Raw genomic sequence first — 23,533 nt, 5'->3', positions numbered from 1 at the left:
TTTAAAGAAAGCCAGAAAACTCTTCCGACCCACTATTACGGTTGTTGTGATGGAGGGGAAAAAGGGGGGAAAGAAGAGGGTGGCAGCACATCTGTTTCAGATCTAATTATGAAAGTTTCCCAGAGACAGTGTCATGCTACCTTGGAGGCAGTGTCAGAGGATGCTCTGCCTGCAGCCAAGTTTTTTTCCCGGCCCTGGAATTGCATTTTCCCATTCCATAGTGACACCTGCTGGGAGGAACTGAGCAGAGACTCTCCCACTGCTCTGTTTGGCGGGGGGCTACGGAGTGCAAAATGAAGGGTCCACAGCAATCAGGCAGATTGATTTCCCTCCTTTCCTTGCAGATGGATCCAGGCTCTTATCAGAGGGAAAATGGATCTCTGCAGCATGATTAATGCTCAGAAATGCCCTGCGTGAGCAGCCCCTGAAAAGCAGTGCTGGAGCATCAGCCAGGGGCCTGCAGGAGAGAGGAGGAGATCAAAGGATTGTTTGGATGAAGAGGGCCAAACGTAGCCCATGTGGCAAGGAGGTAAAAGAAGGGGTGAATTTGTTCCCTCTGCAGAAACTGAAAGGACACATTACACTTGCTGTTTGCTGACAGTCTTTCTGCAGATATTGGCCACTGAAGGAGGACAAGATCCTGCGTCAGTACCTTTGCTCTGATTTGATATGGCCATTCTGATGGCAGTCCAAAGTGTGGCTTCCCTGTGCTTTCTATTCTCCTTTCCTCCTGAGGATTTCACTGCTCCTGCTCAGCATTTAGACCCTGTTATGCCTGGCATGTGGGCTGCAATGCATGCATGCGATAACCAGGGAAACTGAAAAATCTTGCCCTAACCCTGCACTTCCCTTTCCCCCACTCGAAGCTGAAGGGAAAAGACAACCTGCAGAAAAAGTGCCAAAATGTTTTAGAAATAAATGACAGACACCAGAGTCATCACACATTTTCCTAGGCAGGATAGTAATTTCTGTAATGTATTTTTAACGGTGAGGAGTGATGGGAGGGAAGGCACTTAAATCTAATGCAAACGGAAGATTTGTCAGTTATGTAGTTTGTATAATGTCATACGTAGAAAATGTTATGAAAGTGGAAGGGATTATGGAAAGGAGAGACATTTCTAAAATTGGAAGCCTCCTTTTAGGGCTTTAGCCCCCTCAGTCTTCCAGATCACTGGGAACGTTTTTCTCCAAGGAAGGGCAGGAGCCTATCTCAAAAACTGTGACAGCTCTCTAAGCTACATATTACTTAAGAAACTTCACTCTCCTTCTCACTGCTACCTCTTCCAGTTTCTGCCAATTGCTGCTCCTCCTCATTTCAGCTCTTCAATCATCCCCAACCACATTAACCACAGAGGGTCAGTTTCCAAATGCTTCCCGGCTGTTTTCTTCCCCGCATCAAGGCAGCAGCAGCTTCTGTGACCAAAACCCTTATCTAATCCGAAGGCTTCCTGCTGGTTTGGTTTTGGTTCCAGCCTCGGCTTGAAGGTGTTGGAAACAGGAGCATTTGATCGGCTGATGAACAGTGACAGCATCAGTTATGAGCATGTCTGGAAATTCTTCACAGCAGTGGCTCAATAGGGTTAATTGTGCTGACCTCATTTAAAAAGCACTTTGAGATCTTACGAATGAATATAAGTGTTTTTAAAAACCCCTCTATTATAGTTATTAATATGTATTACTCTCACGGCTAGTTATTTAAGCAAGAAATTATTGAAGCACCCGTTTATAGCAAGAAGTAGAACAGCACTGCAGGAACAGGAGTCTGGTAGGCTGTAAAGAGCTTTTAGCACAACATCTAGGGCTGTCCTGGCCCAGAAACGGCCTTTGCTGTTATTAAAGTAATGCAAGACTCCTGTGAAGGGTGAAACGTGCTGAAGTGTATTAACTCTTGAGAAGGCCGACAGCCTTGGAACCCCCCAGAATAAACAGGGAGGCCGAGATACCTTTAGATGGATAAACCCGAGCCAACAGCAAACGCTTCGCCACGGTGGGGGGGGAAAGCCAGACTCTCATTAGCGCTAGCAAGCCGCTTGCTCTGGAAGGAGCTCCCGGCAGAGCTGCTTTCGAGGGGAAATGAAGCCCCCCGGTGGCAGCCGAGCGCCTTGCAGCAGCCCTCTCAGCCCCCGCTCCGGTCCCGCACCGCTCTCGGGCTCCTGCGCTCGGGCTTCGCTGCCCCGCGGCTGGGCTGCCGGGAAGCCCGCGATGGGTGCAGCAGCCCAGCCGGCCCCTCGTGAGGGGCAGACCGCGCCACAGTAACACACCCCTGCCCAAGCATCCAAGCCAGGCTGGACGGGGCTTTGAGCAACCTGGTCTAGTGGGAGGTGTCCCTGTCCATGGCTGGGGGGCTGGAATTAGATGATCCTTAAGGTCCATTCCAACCCAAACCATCCTGTGATTATATGACCCCCTCTCCAAAAATTTTGTCGTCACAGTCTTCTTCCTCCAGGCCACTTTTATGAGTCACTGAGTGAGAATAAACAGCAGTGAGCTGACAGATGTAGGCATCAGCTGAGGGGATTTCCATCCTATGTGTAACATACAGGTTGTGGCTTGCACAGGGGTGACATGGCTATTACCTGTGTCCCCTCTTAAACTGAACAGCAAATATAAATCTCCATAACTGTGATGCAGGTTGCAGCTCTTCTTTCACAGAGAAAGAAGTTGATGGGCATTCATGTCTCGTGAGGTGAGTTTGGTTTTGCCAACTCTTTGTCTTAATGCTGGACGAACAGGTAGTTCAAAAGCTCATGTAGCACAAGTGTCCTTTTCAGACGTAAAACCACACATTTGGCATTCTTCATCAGTAGAATCCGGGTTCACTGAAAAGCTGGCATGGGCAAAATGGTTTTTATTAAATCACTCTCCCAGGGCCCTGTCTTTTTCTATTATTGGAACAGTTTCTTAGGCACTCTTACATCTAAAGGTATCCCTATGTCTAGACATACAGGTGATAACTGAACTGGCAGTGTGTTTGTGCTGGAATAAGGATCTGACCAAATAACCCAAGCATATGACTGATCAAAGAGTTTCAGATATCAAGACGTAGGGCATTAGCTTCTAACTGGGACTTTTTCTTTAGTCTCTCTAGTTCATGAATTTCATCCTATTCTGAGTGCAGAAGCTCCTCATTAAATTAAAGAGCCCATAGCTGATTCATGCAGAGTCTTTAAGGGATGTGCTCATTTCACTGCAGCAGCAGGGATACGGGCACAGATTACCAAGGGCAATCTGAAGGTGATTTCACTGTCACTGAAATATGCATAGAATTTATTGGGGTTCTTTTCTTCAGAGAAAAAAAAGTCAGATATACTTTCTTATAGCAATTAATAATTGGAATATAATTACTTAATATTCCCATACATCTGAATTACCAAGTAATGTTTCTTACTGTAGAAAAGTTACCCAAATATTTTCCTACTGGGTGAAATCACAGCTTAAGACTTGTAAAACGGTCTTATGTACTAGAACCAGCTGTCACCATCCCGTCTTTGAGTGTGTATGTCATTGCCTTGTGACAGATTTCTATGTGACTGTTCGCGCAATAAGGTACTACTAGGTTTTCATCAGGACTATTAAAACTAAGCTGACAGGAGTGAGGGAATTTTTTTTGTCAGGCTAGAGCTTTTTTTCTGATGGCAACTAGAAGCACGTGCCTCCTTTGGATTGCATTCTCCGTAGATACGGAGTTAGTAGCCTATCATCAGAAATGTCTTCCAAGGAAATACGAAGCTCTTGCACAGCTTCTATATGGTACTGTACAGATTCAGCAGAGGATCCACAGCCTATACTATATACCACGTTCTGGTCTAAATCCCACCAGGCTCATTTCCTCAGACACATCTAACATTTGGGAATCCCACGAATTAATGGTGTATTGTGCAACTTCAACGGCAAAACAAGCATTTGAAGCTGCAGTGATTCAACCACAGTACTGGCAGTCTGGGCCTTGTTTCTGTGGGAAAGGCAGAGAGTATAGTCCAGGTTACAGTTCCACCTCTCTCTTTGACTAACAAGACTATGTCTTGATACCACAGCATAGTCACCATCAGCTGACAGAGTACTCAAGCTAACTTTTTGGAGGTAGTTGGTATGTCCATGCTACCTTGATACATAGACATCTCTGGAGACTGCATTTATTCTGTATTCTCCCATGCCTGGACCCTGATGTGGGTCCTGGAGCAGCTCACATAGCTCTGCAGGCTCATTTCAGCACCAAGTGCGCAGCATGGCAGCAGCACACCAGTGCCTTGAAGCATGTGGTGCTCCAAGGGAGCCTTAACATTTCTCTCCCTAAAGCCTGCTCCTTGAGGAAGATTGTAAAGGTGCTTTTGTACTGGATTATGTGATCTACGTGCCAAAGAAACAAGTTACATTATAAACTTAGCATTAGTCCTGGAATATATAGATATGCTATTCATACTGCGTTGACTACCAAGTTGCTATTTAAAGTCCAAGGCAAAGCTTTAAACCCTGAAAAAGTTTTGACATACTTGCTGGACTTGGGGTGGACAAGGACAATGATGAACAACACAGACAGGACTTCAGAAAAAAGAAGTGAAAGAAGGACTACATACAAAACTTCAGTTTCCTAATCAATACCCACCAGAACTTCCAGGTAAGCACTATCCTATATTTCCTATTTATGATCACTGGTCATCTCAGCACCTCGATTTAATATATCTATCAGGGTTAAAACCTGCATATAAGAGCAGGCACTTTATTCCCTATGGATTCTCCTATTCTCCATTAATAAAAAAATTCAATTCCCTGCAGGGTATTTATTGGTTAAGCCTACCTGGGAGTCACTTGTCTTGACTTTGTTCAATGTTTTGTAAAATTCAAGATTAGGCTTATCATATTAAGAGCAGGATTCAAATCTATTTCAAATCTCATAATGGCATCCTCTCCTGCTATAAAATCTCATCCTGGACTGAATATGGGAAGACAAAATTAGTCCTTTTCAAGAAGCAATCATCAAAGATCAATGACCATCAAAGTGTTTTACTTGGGGGAAAAAAGAAAGACGCCAAATTTCAAGATAGCACAGACTGTCAATGAGACTGGAGTGCTTGGAGCTGGTGGAATTTTTTTAAGTCATTCACAAATACTATATCTACCCTTGACAGGTCATTTCATTCTATTTAGCACTTTTTATTCTCTGTGGTTTATAAGCTCTTAAGCAAATCTAAGAGGGAGGAAAAGCTAACGCATCTGATAATACACTGTATCAGGCTGACAACCTAACTAAATTTCCCCTGAGCTGCTAGCAAAATGCTGTTCCAAAAACTAATAATGCATACAAAAAAAAAAAAAAAAAAAAGAAAGAAAAGTGGAAAAAAGGGATCATAGAGATCATGCCGTCACATTTAATTTCAGAGAACAAAACCTGAAGCTGATTTCTCTTTAGATCAGTTGTATACCAGTTGGAACATGGGTGCCTAGCACTGCGACAGAGTAATATGATCTGAGCTTTAAATAGCTGCCAAATAACCATGTGGTGGCTGGCAGCATTAAACGTGTTGCAATGAGAATGATCTGTTTCAAAGTAAAGCCACATAACAGAGTCAATCTGATGTGGTATAGAAAAGGAGGGGGGAACGTTTTTCATTATCTTTCTGGGTTTCTTTCTGTTTAAAAAGTGTTTCCATCTTAAAGACGGATTAGTTTAAGGTCTTTTTCTTAACCATTTTAAAACCTGAATCACATGCAGGTCATTTCAGAGAACATCTCCTTGGGCACCCAGGCACAAAGTGGAGGAGGACAGTGTGCCAAATGTGAAGCACCACCACTGAGACCATTCCCTTGCTGCAACCCAGTTCAAGGTGGTTGTCTCCTGTTATGAAAAGCACCTTCCCTGTTCAAAGGCTCCCCTTAGTCTGTACCAAATACATGTTTGGCAGTTTTTCGAAACAGATAAGGAACAGATCTACAGGTGACTTCTGCTCCTGGCCCTCCCTTTGTCCTCACAGCAAAATGTGGAGTCTTGCAGCACTCCGTGAGACTCCTCTGGGCACTTTGGGATGCAGGGAAAAATCAGGTGCAGAGTTTGGGGATGTCAAATATAGGAGATGCTGCCAGCCCTCCATTCCTTCTTACCGTCATGTCAAATGGCTCTCCTGATCCCTATTGTCAACACGTCTCCTGCGCAGATGAGTCACATTGTGGACTGGAAAGATAGACCAGTTAAAACTGGTAATGTGAGTAAGAGACATGGAGGGAAATGCAGTACTGTAAATACTTGTGATTCTTCATCCCTTCTGTCACTTTTGATTATAGATGACCAACTTCTGTTTTCAATTTCAGTGTCTCCACCAACAGCAGCAGCAGCAATCCAGACTTACTTTAAGTTAACACAGCTGAATTTCACGTGAACATACTTTATCCAGTCTTCACTGCTGGGAAATCACACTGCTGAAAACAGGCAGGAATAGGAGAGCCAGGGGAAAACCCAGCTGCTGCATCAGAAGGTAAATAGTTCATTTAAGAGGTTAAATATGACTTCTTAAAAAAGATACTGAGCACAACATACTTTGCAGCAAGTTAGGATTTTGCCATAAAGGAGACAGCAATACAGACCCTATGTAACAACTGTCCTACTAGCAGTTTACTAGCACCCTATAGAGTACAGTCTCAGTTGCAACAGCTAGGCACCCTCCAGAGAAATAAAGTAGGCTTTATTTTGCATTTCCTCAAAAGAGAACATCGCTTTACCGCAATAACATAAGTGTCAATGAACAGTCACATACTTCATGAAGCTCATCTACAGTGAAAAGTCCAGCTGCCACCCCAATCAGTAACAAGGATAAACTAGGGGTAAATCCTTCTCTGACTGTTTTTGTCCGCAGTTGCCTTTGCCATGTTGTATCAGCGCATCCCCTAGGAATCCACAACAGCTGCACAGCGGGCTGGCAGAGGCATCAGAGGGACACTCACTCTCCTTTCTCACGTCCATCCACTTGTTTTCTCACTGCTTCCTTTGTCGGTAGTCACAGTCCTTACTATGTTTGCACTGGACAAGCGTATGACTGTCAGATTGGAAGTAATCAGAAAATGCTTCTCACCTACCTGTTTCTTACCATCATTTTTCCAACCATGTTACTTAAAAAATAAATTAAAAAATAACTTTTTTTTCCAATATGACCGCAGGCTATTAAGTGGCCAGGCAATTTAAAAAACAGACCCCAATCAACCAAAATAAGCTCAAAAGCCCATAGATTTGTGAGGAACATGGGTTTTTTACCAATTTCACAGCATTTAATCCCTTTACAATCTTTTATTCAGCTGTAATCATGAAAATCCCTGCATTGCCACCAAGGATTTGCTAGACAAAAGCATATCTGGAAGAATGCCATGGAGTGAGTCTCCTTAGCTGGTTTGCTTTCCTCAAGTTCTTACAAACCCATTCCCCTGCACATAGTTCAGAAGAACAGAGATAGACTGTGCTTTTAGGTAATATCCATACAGAAATGACTTCCCACCACCCTCAACACCACTCCCTGGTCTGCAGCAGCTACTTACTATGCATAGTGTGTTTTGGAGGGAACAAGCAACCTGTCCTAGCTCTTTCAGAAGGAACCTGACTCTTAGTTCTGCTATTAGGAGAAGGTGGCATCCAATTGAGGCCAATTGATGGAGCTACAGACTATTACCAAGAGTGTGAGTTTGAGTAAAGAATTGAGTATTCAAGCAATCTCTACTGACACCAGAAAGGCCTCATGAAGTTTCTTCCCAAAACACCTTGGATCTTCAATGGCCGTTACATCCACAGCCTGACTCAAAGAGTTGTCTCCAAGACAGGCTGCCTCGCACACAAGACTGTAACTAATTTAGCTGCATAATGGAGAGAGTTCTGAAGATGCACATGGGCTGAATTAAAGTCTCCACGGGAGCCTTTGGCTCATTCCTTGCAGAGTTTATTAGTTGCTGCTGCACACATGGTTAGGTTTGCTGGAAGAAGTCCAGCTCTGAGGCACCTCTCAATTCCTTCAGCTTCTAAAAGTTGCAAGAAAGTGGCTCTGTATTGCCCCCTCTAAGCTCTTGTGGAGAAGGACTCTCCCCTGCAGAGAAGCAGACAGGGTTTGGGAGGGGCACCTAGTCAAATAACTCTTGATTATTGAATTTACCTCCACAATTACCAGTGAGTATCCTAGACTGTAAAGAGGGTAAATACCAACAGATTGTATTATTTGAGAAACAGTATGTGATTGTGTAATTAAGGGCAGGAATATAATACCATATGCACAAGGGTCAGGGTTAATTTCAGCATTTCCTGACTAACCAACGGCATTATGGTGTAAGCCTAATGTTCTCCGGATGGCTATCATTTATACGGAGTTCATATATATGCTTATGAATATTTGGTTAAAATTCACCCATCATATTCTCTGACACAGTTAATTAAAAACACCATGTTAGCTGCCAATAAAAATATTTTTGTGATTTGATAATTATTCCAGATCTCACAGTCCCAGATCCCCTATCCCCTGCCCTTGTTGTCTTCCTGTTCTAAAATGTATAAAACTAATCTTGATGATGGAAAAATAAATAAGTAGCAGGGAAGGCTGGAAAGTTTCCAATCACAAAAACTCCCAAAATGGAAGCAACATCCAATCTGGCCCACCACATCTTCTAGGTGGGCACTCCTTTCCTGCCTTTTAGTGATGCTTTCAGTATTCATAACAGCTGTGGAATTAAGCATTATGAACAAGAAGAAACCAACATGCAGTCTTTACTTTCCCCATCAGTCCTAAACTATTCCTCATTGAGTTACAAAGTGAAAACCAACAGACTCTCAGATGGATTTAATTTCAACTTGGGCCCAACACCAGATAGTTTCCCCATTGTTAAAACCCCACCCCATCTTTTTCATGCCATGCATACAGTCCCATCCTTACCCCATCTTCCAAATATATGTGCGCACACATATACACAGAGAACCAGCCACTCCTACAATCAATACAGAACCAAATCCATCTCCACTGCTAGGCTCACTGCTTTCCCTGGGATGACTAGTAGGTGAGTTGGATTTGGTCTTTAATGTGGATTTTTAATATTTGGGAAAATGAAGGCTACATGAAATATACATTTTCATGTCCTAGATATTGTCTTCATAATAAACCTTTTTTAATAAAAAAGTAATTTTACACAACCAGGAAAATGTTTGTTGGAGAAGCCGACTATTCCAGATAAAAATAAAAGGGTTAAAACTTGGTTAAAATATTAATGCTATAATTCAAAGTACAATTTTGGCATAACTTTAGCTAGTGATTTAACTATGGCATTTTGGCTTATAGAATCATGCAAAATACGTGGATTTCAGAACACAGAAGTATACAGCTTTCAAATGCATGCAGAAAAGAGAAACATGTAACGGAAGCAGTTAGGCTTCTACATGTACAGACTAGCACCAGGTCGCTGTTCACGGCAATTGTCTTCTCTCTCGTCCTCTTCGCATGGATGCTGTATGAACAACTGCACTCTATTTTTATAAATCACAGACATGTTTGCTTAGACTAAAGCTAAGGCAAGTAGTTGAAAACAGAAGAGGGGGCAGACTGAATTATTGTGTGTGAATGTTTGTTCTCTCCTCTACCTTGTGCCATTTTCCACAAGTAGAAGCACAAAATAAATGTCAAAAGACGTATAAAATGTTGATTTGGCCCACTTCGTGTTGGGCTTTAGGTTGCAGAAAATGTTTGCCTTTCTCTAGTTGCAAAACTGCAAATATGCTGCTACTAGTACAATATGGAGAACCATAAGTGTACTTACTAAAGAATTAAGAACAACTAGTTGAGGCTAAAGGTGGTTTCCTCCTGTAATGAGTTTTGTGTCCTTTACCCTTAAACAAGTAACAGAAGAACTTCCAGAAGTCTGCCTGCACACTTAGGATTGCCATAAAGGTAATGTATAAAATTGTGTTCCAGTTTACAATTGTGATGAAGCTTCATTAGGATTCCTTTCCTACTGTATTGCCTGAAGCAGTGTACATCTAGTCTGAGTGTAAATAAATGGAACGCCCTACCAACAAAAACAGCATCCCTGCTAATAAAGCAAAAAATACTCCTATAGGAGCCAGCATAAAAGACCAGCCATAACGCACATAAACAGCAAAGTCTGGGCAATCCATTTTTTTCATGTTTGTGTAGTTTTCCAGATCAGCCATCGCTTGGACCCAGATGACATACATCATGACTACCAGCGAAAAAAAGACACCTGGAAAAGAAACACCAGGTTTTAACAACACAGTGTGAGACAAATGCTGGGCGCATTTACTGTAATACTTAGAAATCTGACAGTACTTCAGGTCCCATCTGCAAGACAGTCAGCCACCACTGGATAATTTTTTTGCCTTTGGCTTCCTCTAACAAGCCCTGTCTCAGTCTTGCTTCTGATTTGCACAGAAAGGCATACTCCCATAATAAAGGATTTATCTGACTTTGGTAGACATACTCAAACTCAGGTGTGTTTAGGGACAAAATTCAGGCAGGTATTTACTGTTCTGAATTCAGGAGCCAAGGGAGGATGGAACAGGACGACCTGAAAAAAATACCTACTTTTATTTCCCATTTTTCCAAACTCTGACATTGTTTCTATTGTAGTTTTTTGGATGAGATATGAAAAGGGGGAAAGGGCAGAAAACACATTCTATCATCTTCACCTATCTACATTTGCTACTTTTTTTTTATGAAAAGGGCTTTATTTGGAACATACTACCTTCAGTGTATTCTAATCAAATATTTAATTCAAGATCCTCCACATTAGAAAAGAAGTTCCTGTTGTAGTAACAAAACCCAACAATAATGAAATAATAGCTATGAAGCAGGCTATTGGTATTAGCCTCAGATTAGATACAACAGTTTCCTGGAATTAATCTACCACATAATTCACAGCCTTTTCCCAACCTCTCCTCTGAAAGGCCTTTGTATTGTTTACACATGATAGTGATAGGAGCACATGTACTTACAAACTTTGTTAATCTTTCTGTTACTATACACCAGAAGGAGATATAAGAAGAAAGTACTTTCCAAAGTATCAGTTGCATTCCTAATATTTCATTTCACTTTAGAGGAATGTGGACACTTGAGAAATGCAAGCCTGCAGGACAGATGCTCCAGCAGAAGATCTGCTAGAAAACTGAGGGCATAAGTCTGAATATTTTGCATGCTCCAGCCTGTACCCACTTGCTCCCTTAGGTCCAGCTGTCACAGCACAGTTACAGCAGCAAAACTATCTATGCCAATATTAAAATATCTGGAGGACACCACCCCATCATGATTTTACCCGAGGATGCTTACATGCCTCATTAGAACCATAAACCAGTGCATACTTCTGGGAACACTTCTTGCCAAACCTGAGTCTACAGGCTGTAAAACTGCAGAGCAGAAGTCAAAGGTATTTGTGGTCTCTTCCCCACCCTCCTAAATACTTGCAGTGCAACCATGAACAAATGTGACACTTGTGGCAAAATCCACAAGTGAACTTTGTAAGCACCCATGGACTAGCATTTGCTTCCATCTGTTCTGGGAATCTGTCATGGTTACCTTTCTCCATCCCCACCTTGAGATGCTGCTTCACCACCTTCTTTTCCTGCCCTTCTGGTGACCTGCTGACGCTCCTGTTAGTGCTATATGGTCAAAATAAGGTCAAAAAGCTTTATACTGTGGACATCCTGAACATCTGATAGGTGAGAGCTCACAACTCAGTGAACGCTACCTTTTGAAGCCCACCAAAAAATGAGCTGAAGTAGTTAACCTAAGGCATAATCAAAATGTGACTGAAAATCCCAAAGGATCTACAACTTTTATGAGGCTGAAAGAAAGTGGAAAAACTAAATAAAGGAGGGAGACACATTCCCTATCTATGAAATATACTTTCAGGATTACAGTTTTTGCTAGGGCTCAAATTCCTCACAAAGTTTGAAAACAACCAACACTCAGCTCTAAAAGGCATAAATTCATTTGGAAAGTATTTTACCTAAGTAAAACTCAATTTTGATGGAATACTGTGCTTGTATTAAACATAAAACCAGTGAAACAATCAGAGAAAAGGATCACCTTAGGGCCAGACATGAAGACTGAGAAATTAAATTGAAGATACTCCAAATATAAGTCAAATTGAGAGGAAGATTCCTGTAACAGAACATCTAATGATAAGAGGTAATGCAGGCAACAGGAAAATTATAAGCAGCCAAAGCTAGTAAATTTTTATGTAAAAACATTCAGGGCCAAATTTATAAATGGAGTTATTAGAAACATAGAGTTTGTTCAAGCTTTCAAACAGAAAAAAAGAATAAAATTATAGCCCAAAGATTTTGAAATATACATTAATAATTTGACAAAATCCACATGAACATTGGAATTTACCTCTTCAGATGCAGTGTAATTTTCAAATATCTGTAGTCTTCTATTTATTCTTGAGGCAAAATTAGTCCAAAACAATAATAATTACAAAAAGTGGTGAGGCATATTCCCTTACTATAGTAGCAGGTAAGTATAACTGGGCTTTGCACATCCAACATGACCTCTGGTACCTTAGGCAGGTACAACAACACTAAGTAGCTCAGTTAGTCAGAAGCATCTGCCATGAAAACAAGAATCTATTACAGTGCTTAAATCTCAGAATGGGCATCCCTTGCTCTTTGGGCAGTCTGAAACAATAGCTAGCTGGTTAAAACAAAGCCAACATCATGTAGGTGCAAAATAGCAAGGAAGTGCTGCCAGTGGTAAATTGACTTTATGGAAGCTAAAATCCATCGGGTGATTTCACAGCAAGCTGCTAATACCCGTGTGTGGCAAACTGTTGGGTATGGAAATTTGCTGAAGAAATGTATGTCAAGCAGAGATAAATGTTCATTTTTAAAAGAGAAGAAAAGGAAAGGGACAATATGTAATCCCTCTTATTTAATTAAAGCACTAAAGGAGTATTTAAGGGTTCTCACTATCTGTTAATGGAAGCTAATTAGTAGGTATATTGCCTAGTGTGTTCAAGAAATGTCTTGAACACTAGTATCAGGCTAAGAAAAAACTGACCATGTCCTATTGCCTCCAACAGCATTTCTTTCATTAGTGCTCCTTTTGTCTAATTTTCACAGAGTTGTAATTTCATGGGAGTTAAGCACTTAGGAGCATACTATGTATATATTTATTCCGGGAAATCCGCTCCTGCAGTCTTGCACTATCTATTTTGAATGTTATGAACTCTCATAGCCAAGCTCCAGAGCAAAATTACTGAGATTGAAAAAAAAATAAAATCAACAATTTCATGAAGCAAATATTTTTAGGAACAATGTGTGCTATGACGTATTTCTACACTTGTGGCATTTAGACCTTTTGCACAGTGTGTGGATGTCCATTTGCCCTTGCCTTTTAGTGAATATAAAATAAAACAGCAGTTGCATGAATCAGGAATGATGGGGGAAATTATTCCTAGAACATGAAATATGTCTGACAGAGATTAAGACAAATAAATACTTCCCTCCTCCTCCTTTTTCTCTCCTTTTTGTCATTTTGCATTTTTTTTAAGAACACACACGTTTAATACACAGCTCTGTGCAGTGCGATAAGACGTGGACTTCTCTGAGGTCACTCTTTCTGTCTTTTGCATTCATTCTTTTGAATTTCTTTCAAACAAACACTTGTGCATATTGCAGAGAAGAATACAGAACCTTTAGAAATGTCTATGAATTCAAGAAGCAGTTTGCTGGCCTTTAGTACTTATTCTTCCCACGTAGAAATGCCTTTCACTTGTCAATGGTGAATGGCTGTTTATGGCATGAATTTTTTACTATGCAGACACAAAGACAACAGGTGCTGTAAAGAATGATGTGAGCCTTTTACTTGTGCCTAGAAGTTTAGAACTTTTTATCTCACTTGAGGAAAACTTGTATGTGTGTGTATATATATATATTTTTTCTTTTTCAGTTGCATTTTTATGTCCTTTTCCTTATTACAGATTCTGACACCTACCTTGGCCTCTTGTGACCTTTATTTAAAAAGTAGGGTTGACATTCCACTTTGAAGTACATGCAGAGGATCCCACTTAAGTGTTATGGGAGTTGGCATATATCTCTGAAGACAGATTTTTGTCCTTATCTAGGAACTAGAATTAAAATATCAGCTTTTTCACTCTTTTGGCAAGAAGCAGAAGTCATACTGGTACTTCTAATCTTGCTTCTGCATGAGGGTGTGATTCTGTAATGTTCTGTGCACATCCTGGGGGTTTGATTGTTTGACATCAGTACAACAGGACAGTTTTCACCACTAGCCAGGCCCAAGGTAATTATGGACTTTACTGAAGGCTGTCTTAAGTTATTATTTTAGGTCAGCTTTCTCTTCATTTCCTATGACCTTTGAAGCAACTATAAGGCTTCTTACAGTTTGCATTACTGTAGCTGCTCTTGGTCCAACCTCTGATATTGCAGACATGGAGGTGAGGCTGCAAACACAGTGCTCAAGTCACTGACTATAATATTGTTGAACTGATACGCTCTTTCCCTTACAGGTGTAGCATCTGTAGTTTCATCTGCAGCCTCAGGGAGATAATGTGGCTACAAAGCTTAACAGAGGAAGCTGCTAGTCAATAAGCTGCCACCAATGCCAATAACTGTGTATGCCTCTCCATTGGTACTCCACTGCAGCACTCAATAAGAGAAGTGGGCAGCCTTTCTTAAAGATCAGGATAAAGAAAAGGTAGGGGTGTGACTCTGCTACAGATTAGACATCATAACTGCTCTGTGGGTAGGTTTGCTGCTGTTCTGAACCCCAGATATGTGATGCTGTGGAGAGGCTTCTGAGGTCTCTTTGGCTGCTGGAGACCCTTTGCGGTTCATCCACGTGGGCATCAGTGAAGCTGGCACAGAGACCTTGAGTGAGTAATTGCAGGGCTCTAAGGGTTATAGGCAACGGTATGAGGCTCTGGTGATGATGGTCTCAAACCTGCTGCCCAAACAATAAAATCTATGCAAATGTTGGTTTACACTCTGCGTCAGCTCCTAGCTTTGTAGCTAGTCTTGCAAGCAGGGCTTGGGCTTCTGTGACCATGAGACTTTCTCTGAGCTTCGAGGATTGCTGGAGAGAGGCGAGATCCATCAGACAAGGTAGGAAAAGAACAATAAGCTCAGTAACCTTGAGAAAAGATGCAAGCAAGGACCATCAGCAGACAGACATTAAAGCCTCCAGAAAAGCAGGGGGAATGGAATGGGACAGAGCAATAAGGGAGGATCATACACTTCCGCTAAGAAAGCAGCACAACTGAAAGCCCATCTCAAATGTGTGTACATAAATAAACCTGCTGTTGGAATAACATAGGAGGAATTCTAGTGGATGATGCCATTTCAGCTGCAGACATGGTAGAGCAGTTTGCTTTACTGGAATGCTTTGCTGGATGCATACAGACTCTTTAAGAACAAGCAGTTAAGATGGGGTGGAATGGCTGCGGCCTGTCTTGAATGGACAGAGATTTAAGTCATAGGAGCTTATGGGTTAAGATCAATAAGATGGACAAAAATGGTGCGATCATGGTGAGCACCTGCTACAGGCCACCCAATCAAGAAGAAGTAGTGGACTGGAAAAATAGTAATGATTTCTGGATCTTACAAGGGACTCAGCCACCCCAATATCCTCTAGAATCAATGATAACTTTTTGAAACAGGTGTGGAACAGACAAACTAATAATGGAAGTGCTTTACCGGACCTGCTATTCAGAAATAAGGAAAAACTGGTCAAGAATGCAATAGATGGTGTTAGCTGTGGTTATAACGGCCATGAAACGGCAAAGTTTAGTATCCTAGGAGGAATACAGAAGGTGAGCAGGAGATTAAAGACACAAAACTTCAGGAGAACAGACTTTAGCCTGTTAAGAAACCGGTAAGCAGGATCACAAGGAAGGCTGCTTGGAAGGACAAATGATGCTCTGAAGGACAAAGGTGTCTAGAATATCTGGTTGTTCCCCACAGGCAACTTCCTTAAAGTACAAGAGTGGTCCCTCTCAGTGGACAAGAGTTCAAGCAGGTCAGGCATAAAAGAAAATTAATCTCATACAGAGCCGCACTAGGAAGAACACAATCATCAGGTTTGAAAATACTATTATTTCTCTTTCCTCAGCATTTTTTGACAGCATATCTGGAAAACTGTGTCCAGTTTGAGATTCCCTGGTGAAAGAGAGACACTGACAAACTGAGATGATGACCACCATGATGACTAGGGGAATGGAGGAAAAGGACAGGCTGAATAAGCTTGGGAAGAGAAGAAAAACAGACTTCATCTTTCTAAATGAAATTCTAGAGATGATGGGGATAGACTCTTCAGAGGTCTGCACACTGAAAGGACGAGACACAGTGATCAGAAACTGCAGCAAGAAAAATTTCAGGTGGACACACAGAAAAAAACAAGTTCTCAATTACGTTGCTCAAACTGAGACAAGTGTCCAAAGATGCTGTGAAACATCAGTTAGTGGAGATTTTAAAAACTTGACTGGATAAGGCTCTGAGCTGCCTGATCTAACTTTGTAGCCAGCCCTGCTTTGAATCATGGAAGGTCAGACTTGATGGACACAAGAGGTCCTTTCCAACCTAAATTTATTCTGTGTCACTCAGGAGCTCTATCATGGCTTCTTTTATGGTTCCCTTCTAAAGGCAAGTCTCTCTGCCTTAGCACAGATATGATGAAGTGTCCCTCTGAGAGTGTTTCTTACTATTGGTGCTAGAAGTTTTAAGTATTTGGTTCATAAAAAACATTTAGCTTTCAGATGGCTGAACAGTTGGCATGAATTCCACTCCCAATAATATCTTCAGCTGCTTTCTGAACCCTAAGATGGCACAGCAGACCATATTACAAGCTGTTCTCTTCAGTGGAGGCAGAGCTTTTATCTGCCACCTAATTTGTCAGTTGAGGTTGGCAAAAGGATACAGATACTTCAATCCAATAACAGGTACTAAAATTGCTTCATCTAACATTTTTCTTTAAAGGTATGTAAGTAGGAAAATGACTGATCTTCCCATCTTCTACCAAATTTCCACAGAACTGTCTTGTCTAACTTCTTTCTCAGAAGCATACTATTCTCTCCAGTATAACAGCTACTCGAATTTTGTGGAAAGACAGCATCCAGGCCCTTTCAAGACAATGTATATAATTCCTTTTTTTCTTCAAATTAGTATGCTGGTTTCTGTTTTAAAAGAACTCTAACTTCACCTATGATTTAAGTCACATCTTTACATTTTTCCCTTAGGTTTGTGTTTAAATAGATCATAGAATCATAGAATGGTTAGGGTTGGAAAGGACCTTAAGATCATCTAGTGCCAATACCCTGATTGCATCCTGATCACATATTGGTATGAATGGTAAATATGTACCACTTCTCATCACTTCTCCCCTTCATGCCCTCCTTTCCTTTTATTTTTAGCTCTTCTAGTTCTGAAGGAGATGGATGGAGGAACAGGCCAGGGCAGCAGGGAACACAGTAGAGCACAACATCCTGCCTTCTAGAGGCAGGCTAAAACATGCCTCTTCTGCATCAGGTTCTACCTTAGCTCTGCCCACAGGTTATCCCAGAATTAAGGTATTAACTACTGTGAGGATTTCCTACTGGGAGAGAAAGAAATACAGCAATTTCTTGCTGTCATACCTTTGGGTCACAGAATCTCTCTTACTCTCCATTTAACTCCATTAATGGGCCATTGATCAGTAATACCACAGTTGGGAAACTGAGTTGTGCCCAAAACATCTCACAGGATACAGCTTAAATTATATCAAATACAAAGGATTTATAAGCAATTCTTACGTCAGCATGGTCACTCCCACAGCACGATTTTAATTCACGATATAATTAAACCTTCACCTTGGCAATATGAATACTTCTGAGAAGAGCTGAGAGCAACAAACTTTTTTCAGTGTCTTTGTGGGGGATCTTCAGTGTTGGGTAGGATAATGATGTTTACAGTGAGTACCTTCCCTGGGCAACCTCACCCTCCTGGTGAGACTGGCAGTAGATATAGAAGAAATTGGTCAGGAACCATGTCCCCCCGCTCAAGCCAAAATTTCCCGTGCAAGCTGAATGGCTCCAGCATCCTATATTGTGCTGTCACCACTACCTTTTGGCAAATTATAGCAGAATTTTACTAAATATCTTTGCTTTTCAACAGCAATAATGGCAATAATAAATATAACACAGCTCTTCTCTGAAATGCTGATTGAGAACAGTTCTTAAGTTGAAAAATACTACATACAGAGTAGGAAGTCATGATTTCCCTTGAAGAACATCTGCTCTAAAGAGACAGAGGGTGAGAAGGGCAAAGAGACAGGCCCAAAGTCACACACTAGGATAACAAAGCTCACTTAACTTCACACTTCTGAAAAAATAGCCTCTCTACATTCCCTCAGTAAAGGAAATAGAGGTGTAGGGTTCCTCCATAAGCATTCATCTGATCCAATTAGGCCTCTCTTTCAGGATGAAATGAATCCACAGCTAGGGAAACTTCTTACGTACCTACTATTTTTACCGCAAATGTCTCTTTTATTGCCTCTTGCATGCCTCCTAGGGAAGACAAAGGAGACTAGTGCAGACTTGGGGATCTAACTTTCCTCTGCCTAGAGGAGGGCAGATGAACTGACCCAGAGAGGAGAACAGACATGTCACTTTGCACCCCTTCCCATCAGTTTCTGGTGTCTTTCAAGTGCCCTTTTCCTCTATAACAGCCTCTGCCACTTTCTAGTCACAGCTGAGGTTTTTTATAGATTACAAATGCAGAAAGAGTAGGACTCACATGGGCTCTTACCCTGCAAATTAGTGACAAAAAGCATTGAAATATCTTGTGATTTCCATCAGACTATGAATATATTTTGTATGTCTTTTAAAAGTGAGGAGGAGTAATTCTCAGATCAAATTCAAGTATGCAGGAGGTTTTTCAGCAAAAATATTATAAAATACTTCCCACACTTCACTGAGGATCCTTTAAAATGGAATAATGATCACTTGCTGCGCATGAAGAGCTGAGAGGTGAAGTTGGTAAGCAAGGTCAGCAGTTCAGCAACAGAAGCAGAAAAAGAGCCCGGGCTTTTTGGTCCTGACATGAGTGGCTCTAACCCGTAACAAAATATTGCTCTCACAGGGCTGCCTCTCACCAGGCTATATACAAAGGAGAACAGTGACTGAGCACATAGTATCATTTACATCCTGCACAACTGTATTTTATACACCAGTGTGACATCTTCCCAGACTTTGCAAGGTTAACTGAACAGCATCCCAGAGAGCTGCCCATATCAGCTGAATCATGGCAGGGTGCATCCTCCACAGTACATGTGGGTTATGAGGAAAGAGGAAGTTAGGTTATTTGTTATCTTTCATTCACAGAGGTTTAAAGCTCCCACTTACTCATATGCGACAACTATTTTTTCTACTCCGTCTTCCAAATTCCTTGAGCCCACCATAATGATCTCTTTTGTCACTTATTAAAAAACACCTCTCTTCAGCCTTTGAGAATCCTATAAGGCAGCACCCCTAAATATGCATTCTTTTTTCCTGTTAAAAGAGTAGATTGAAACTGCAGTGTAATTCCATGATTTGTCCTGGATTTTATTTTTTTTTTTCAATCCAAAAGTTGCTTTTAGAATAATTTCATGACTAAGTAACTGTGGAAAGAATTGTCTCCATGGTAGGCACTCCACAAGCCAAAGGATAGAAGCATATGCTTTTTCTTTCTTTTAGCCATGAATGATATAGTTTTTGGTCAAGGAAAATGGAAGAAATACCTCATCCTTTCTATTCTTTAATTGACTGAGCAAACAGTATACCCACCAGCAATGATGAAAAAGCCTCCTCCTGCTTTGTACAGAATGTGGCTGGCAAAAGGAGCTGCACAGATGATGAAGAAACTAGCCATCACAATAGTGACTACTCCCAGGAGCATAAGAACTGTCCAGAAACCTCGATAAACTGAAGAAAGGGAAGGAGGGAAAAAGAATACAACACTTTTTAGAACTTAAACAAGTGGCATATTTGGCTAACAAAGACATATAATTTCCCCTTTTCTTCTTACTTGCTTTATTAACAAATGAAACATTCATTCTATTGGGCCTACAAGTTACATATCATGTGGACTAAATTAGGTTTGAATGTCAGTTGTTATCTGATGATCATGGAAAATAGGTTGTAAATTACCATGAATAAAATCTGTCTGCTTAAAACTTAGCAGTGACTTGTAAGATAACAACTTGACCAAATTTATGCTATTTAGAAAATGGTACACCAAAGCTGTAGCAATGTTTCTTCGAGATAAATGAATAGACTGACAGGATGCAACTGTTTTAACCCAATTGCCTGGGAGAAGCAGAGAGCTGCAACATCTTGACATTCTTAGTGCTCAGACCATATCACCAATAGCAATCTGCAAGTTCTCTACAATCTACAACTGGATAATTCCCCTTACATACAGTTATATTCAATAAATGAAAATCTAAAGCAGAAGGGGAAGAAATTCAAAAAATGTAACCCAGCTTTCTGAAAAACAGTGAAGTATTTTAAACCAGCCTATTCCTGCTCTAAAGCTCTTTGTATTTTATTAAATTTAAAACATGATGTTTCAGAAGCCCTGTTAGTGCCAAGCAGCGCTGAATTAATGGATGCAGCTGGTGATAAATGAGCCGAGAGTTCTGTGACATACCCTGGCCAAAAGCGTCTTTCTAACAATTATTTTTTAGCTGGTTAATTGCACATCCATTTAATAAAGTCATCATTTTACAAATGCTACAAGAGTGACATACATTTCTCCCATGAATTTAAAAATTGGTACATTAACACAACCCATTAGTAAAATTATGAGTTGCAAAGATCTCCATCGTCAGATCTGAAAATCTTGAAGCACTGACAATTCAGTCAGTAAAAAACATTTCCACCCAACTGAGGGAAAGCATATAAGCCAGCTGGCAAGTCTGGAAAAGTGAGTCACAAAAGAAACTGCCACTTATCATTTGACAGCACCTACTTACTGTTATGGCAAAACACAACCAAGAAACTATTACGCTGGTTCATATACTGAAAGTTGCCAATTCATACAGCTTGTTAGAGCCAGCTTCTGGAAAAATTTGGGTTTGCCCTCATCTGAAATCTGGAGGTGTACTACACATTATCAGCTTGTGCTTCCCACTACTGTGTTCCAAAAATCTACAGTTTTTAACTTGACCAGCTTAACTCATGCTAAAGTATATACCATCTTGCTTCTATGTTAGCTAGATCACATTCACCACATCACATTAGCCACACTTTTTAAATACCATCCTTTTTAATCCATGCAAACATTCAGAGATATAATTTTCCGTCACACCAGTCAGCAGATTTGGGCATGAAAGGATGAATGTATCTGAAATAAGCTGGCAGAGGGGTTAAAACTGTGGTTTTTTGGTTCATATCCAATACAACTCTTCTTTCCACATAAACAAAAAAGAATATGGAAATAATAGGTGAGAAATAAGGTTGTGGTTCAGCAAAGCAGTTAAGTGTACGTTCTGCTCTAAGTACTCTCTCTCTTACGGGATTTAGGCAACTGTTTGAAGTTAAACTCATAGTTAAATGATTCACTTAAAGCAAATGGACAGTGAATGGAGACCTAGAGAGGTAAATCTCTCAAGTCCTTCAGTCTTGGGTTTCTGAAGCAATTTCATATTATTTTACTCATGGGACTACTTTGCTAAGCTTCATCGCGGTCCCCAAGTCCATGGGACATTACTTCCGCATTTAAAACCTAATACCACTAAATCAGTCTATAACCACCCAACTCTTTTACATGGATGGCCCAAGGTACTTCAAAGTCATGCTACATAATAGGACACATTGGCCAAAATGGACTTTGAAAAAGCTTTCTTCGATATCATTATAGTCAGTCACCTAAATCATACAGCATTGTTTCTATTTTCTGAATGGACGAGGATACAAGATTCTCCAGCATTACAAAATCAGTATCCAGTTTCATTATCTGTTCTTCACACGAGAAACTCTGAAGTCTGCTTTTAGTTTTTTACCAGAAAAGCTTTATTTGTTCAAATATTCCTGGAAACATAACACAAAAAAGGAGTACATATGTAACTGATGAAAATTTGTTTAAACCTCTCTGTAGCTATACAAAACAAAAGCTGTTTCTGTGCTCCAACAGCATAACAATTTTATACATTATACATGAAATACTGATTTGACCTGGCTATCACCTGAAATAAGCTTCCATTCTATTTCTCCATAAATAATTATTTACTCTAGAGATTCACAGATAAATTCTGATGACCCTAATGCTTGTTTATCCAGCTAACTCTGTCATTAAACATCAGCTAGAAAACACAGTATAGTTGGCAGGTAAAAAGTCTGCAATGCTCCCAGATCTGCAACTTTTCAATCAAAAGACTACCCCCTCTAATTTACAAGCCAGTAAGTCATTTGGATCATTTGTGGCACAGGTCTGAGGAACATCCTAAGAACATTTAGACTTTTTCATTAGCAAGAAGCCATTTTTCTGCAAAGGCCTATTTTTGCTTGGACATTTCCCATCTTCACTGCCCAGATGGGCAAGATCAGTTTCTACAGGGCTAATAAGTCAAAATTACAATGCAGCTCTACTGTCATTTACCTTAGCTGGCATCTACAGATGGATGCAAAAGAGCCAGTTGAAATTAAACCTTCCTAAGAATGAACTTACTCTTCAAGTCAAAGACTTTGCTGCTCTGAGGTAAACCATGACAGCTAAAATGCAACAGAAGATGCTGCTTTGAATTATGCTTCTTTATAGCCCATGAAAAGGGCTGACACTGTGATCCAAGCAGCCTGTTTCAAGAAATAATGGTTCAGTGCACTCATGCAAAGTGTTAACATACGTTTGCACCATTTCAAGTCTCACTGAGGCAGTTCTTAAGGTAGCCCATATTCTGGTCCAGATGACAAAGAGCACACTTGCCTCAGCAAAGCACTTCACAGATACGTTTGTTAGCTACCTCAAATACATGCATTAATCAAAGTATTTCTTACAACAGAAGAAATAAAGTACAAGCACTACTGCAGAGTCCGAGGTAAACCTATCTGCAGTGTTAATCTTGGATATCATTGCTCTGTGTTGCAAGAGTGCTAAACAGAAGGTTCTGTAACTTGTCTTGGTAAGCTGCCCCTTTGTCGGGTACAACATTTGCCTTGGCAGTGACAGGCAGGCCTAAAAATAAAACAGTACTTAGAGGAAAACAGGAGTACACACGGTATGCTTGTCTTTGAGTTCTGCACCGTTTGGCCTCCATACTACGGGAACATTATAACTGCAGTATATTCCTTCAAAATTGCATGACCTGTAGTTTTCCCTTGCTACTTGTTTTTCTCCCTAAAGATGCTAATTTGGGTCCCTCTGGAGACTTTTACATCATTTGAAATCTAGAAGTATTATCTGGTTTTGAATAAGGGGCCAAATTTTTGAGAAATATCTGAAAATTATCTAGTACAGTAAGTCCCAGCACTGATTATAAACTAAGACATAGATCTATATTTTAAGAAGTTACTGGTGCATGATATGCAAGAG

The 23,533-nt window shown here is 40.7% G+C and overlaps 1 protein-coding gene across 2 annotated transcripts in view; it reads right to left on the bottom strand.

The window, feature by feature from the left end:
• Positions 1 to 9,988: 9,988 nt before the first annotated feature.
• The window catches only part of TMEM182 (transmembrane protein 182), a gene marked incomplete at both ends in the record, with an annotated part of 30,437 nt that continues 16,892 nt past the window's right edge, over positions 9,989 to 23,533 (bottom strand). For both annotated transcript variants that reach the window (XM_080612639.1, XM_080612638.1), the window contains 2 exons: positions 9,989 to 10,212; positions 19,789 to 19,926. In XM_080612639.1, coding sequence (XP_080468765.1) covers positions 9,989 to 10,212; positions 19,789 to 19,926 — 362 coding nt within the window. The remainder of the gene's footprint in view (positions 10,213 to 19,788; positions 19,927 to 23,533) is intronic.

Source organism: Psittacula echo (genome assembly GCF_963264785.1).
Source record: "Psittacula echo genome assembly, chromosome: 3".
NCBI lineage: Eukaryota > Metazoa > Chordata > Aves > Psittaciformes > Psittacidae > Psittacula > Psittacula echo.
Note: the sequence above shows the minus strand (reverse complement) of the source record. Positions and strands in the feature narration are given on the sequence as shown.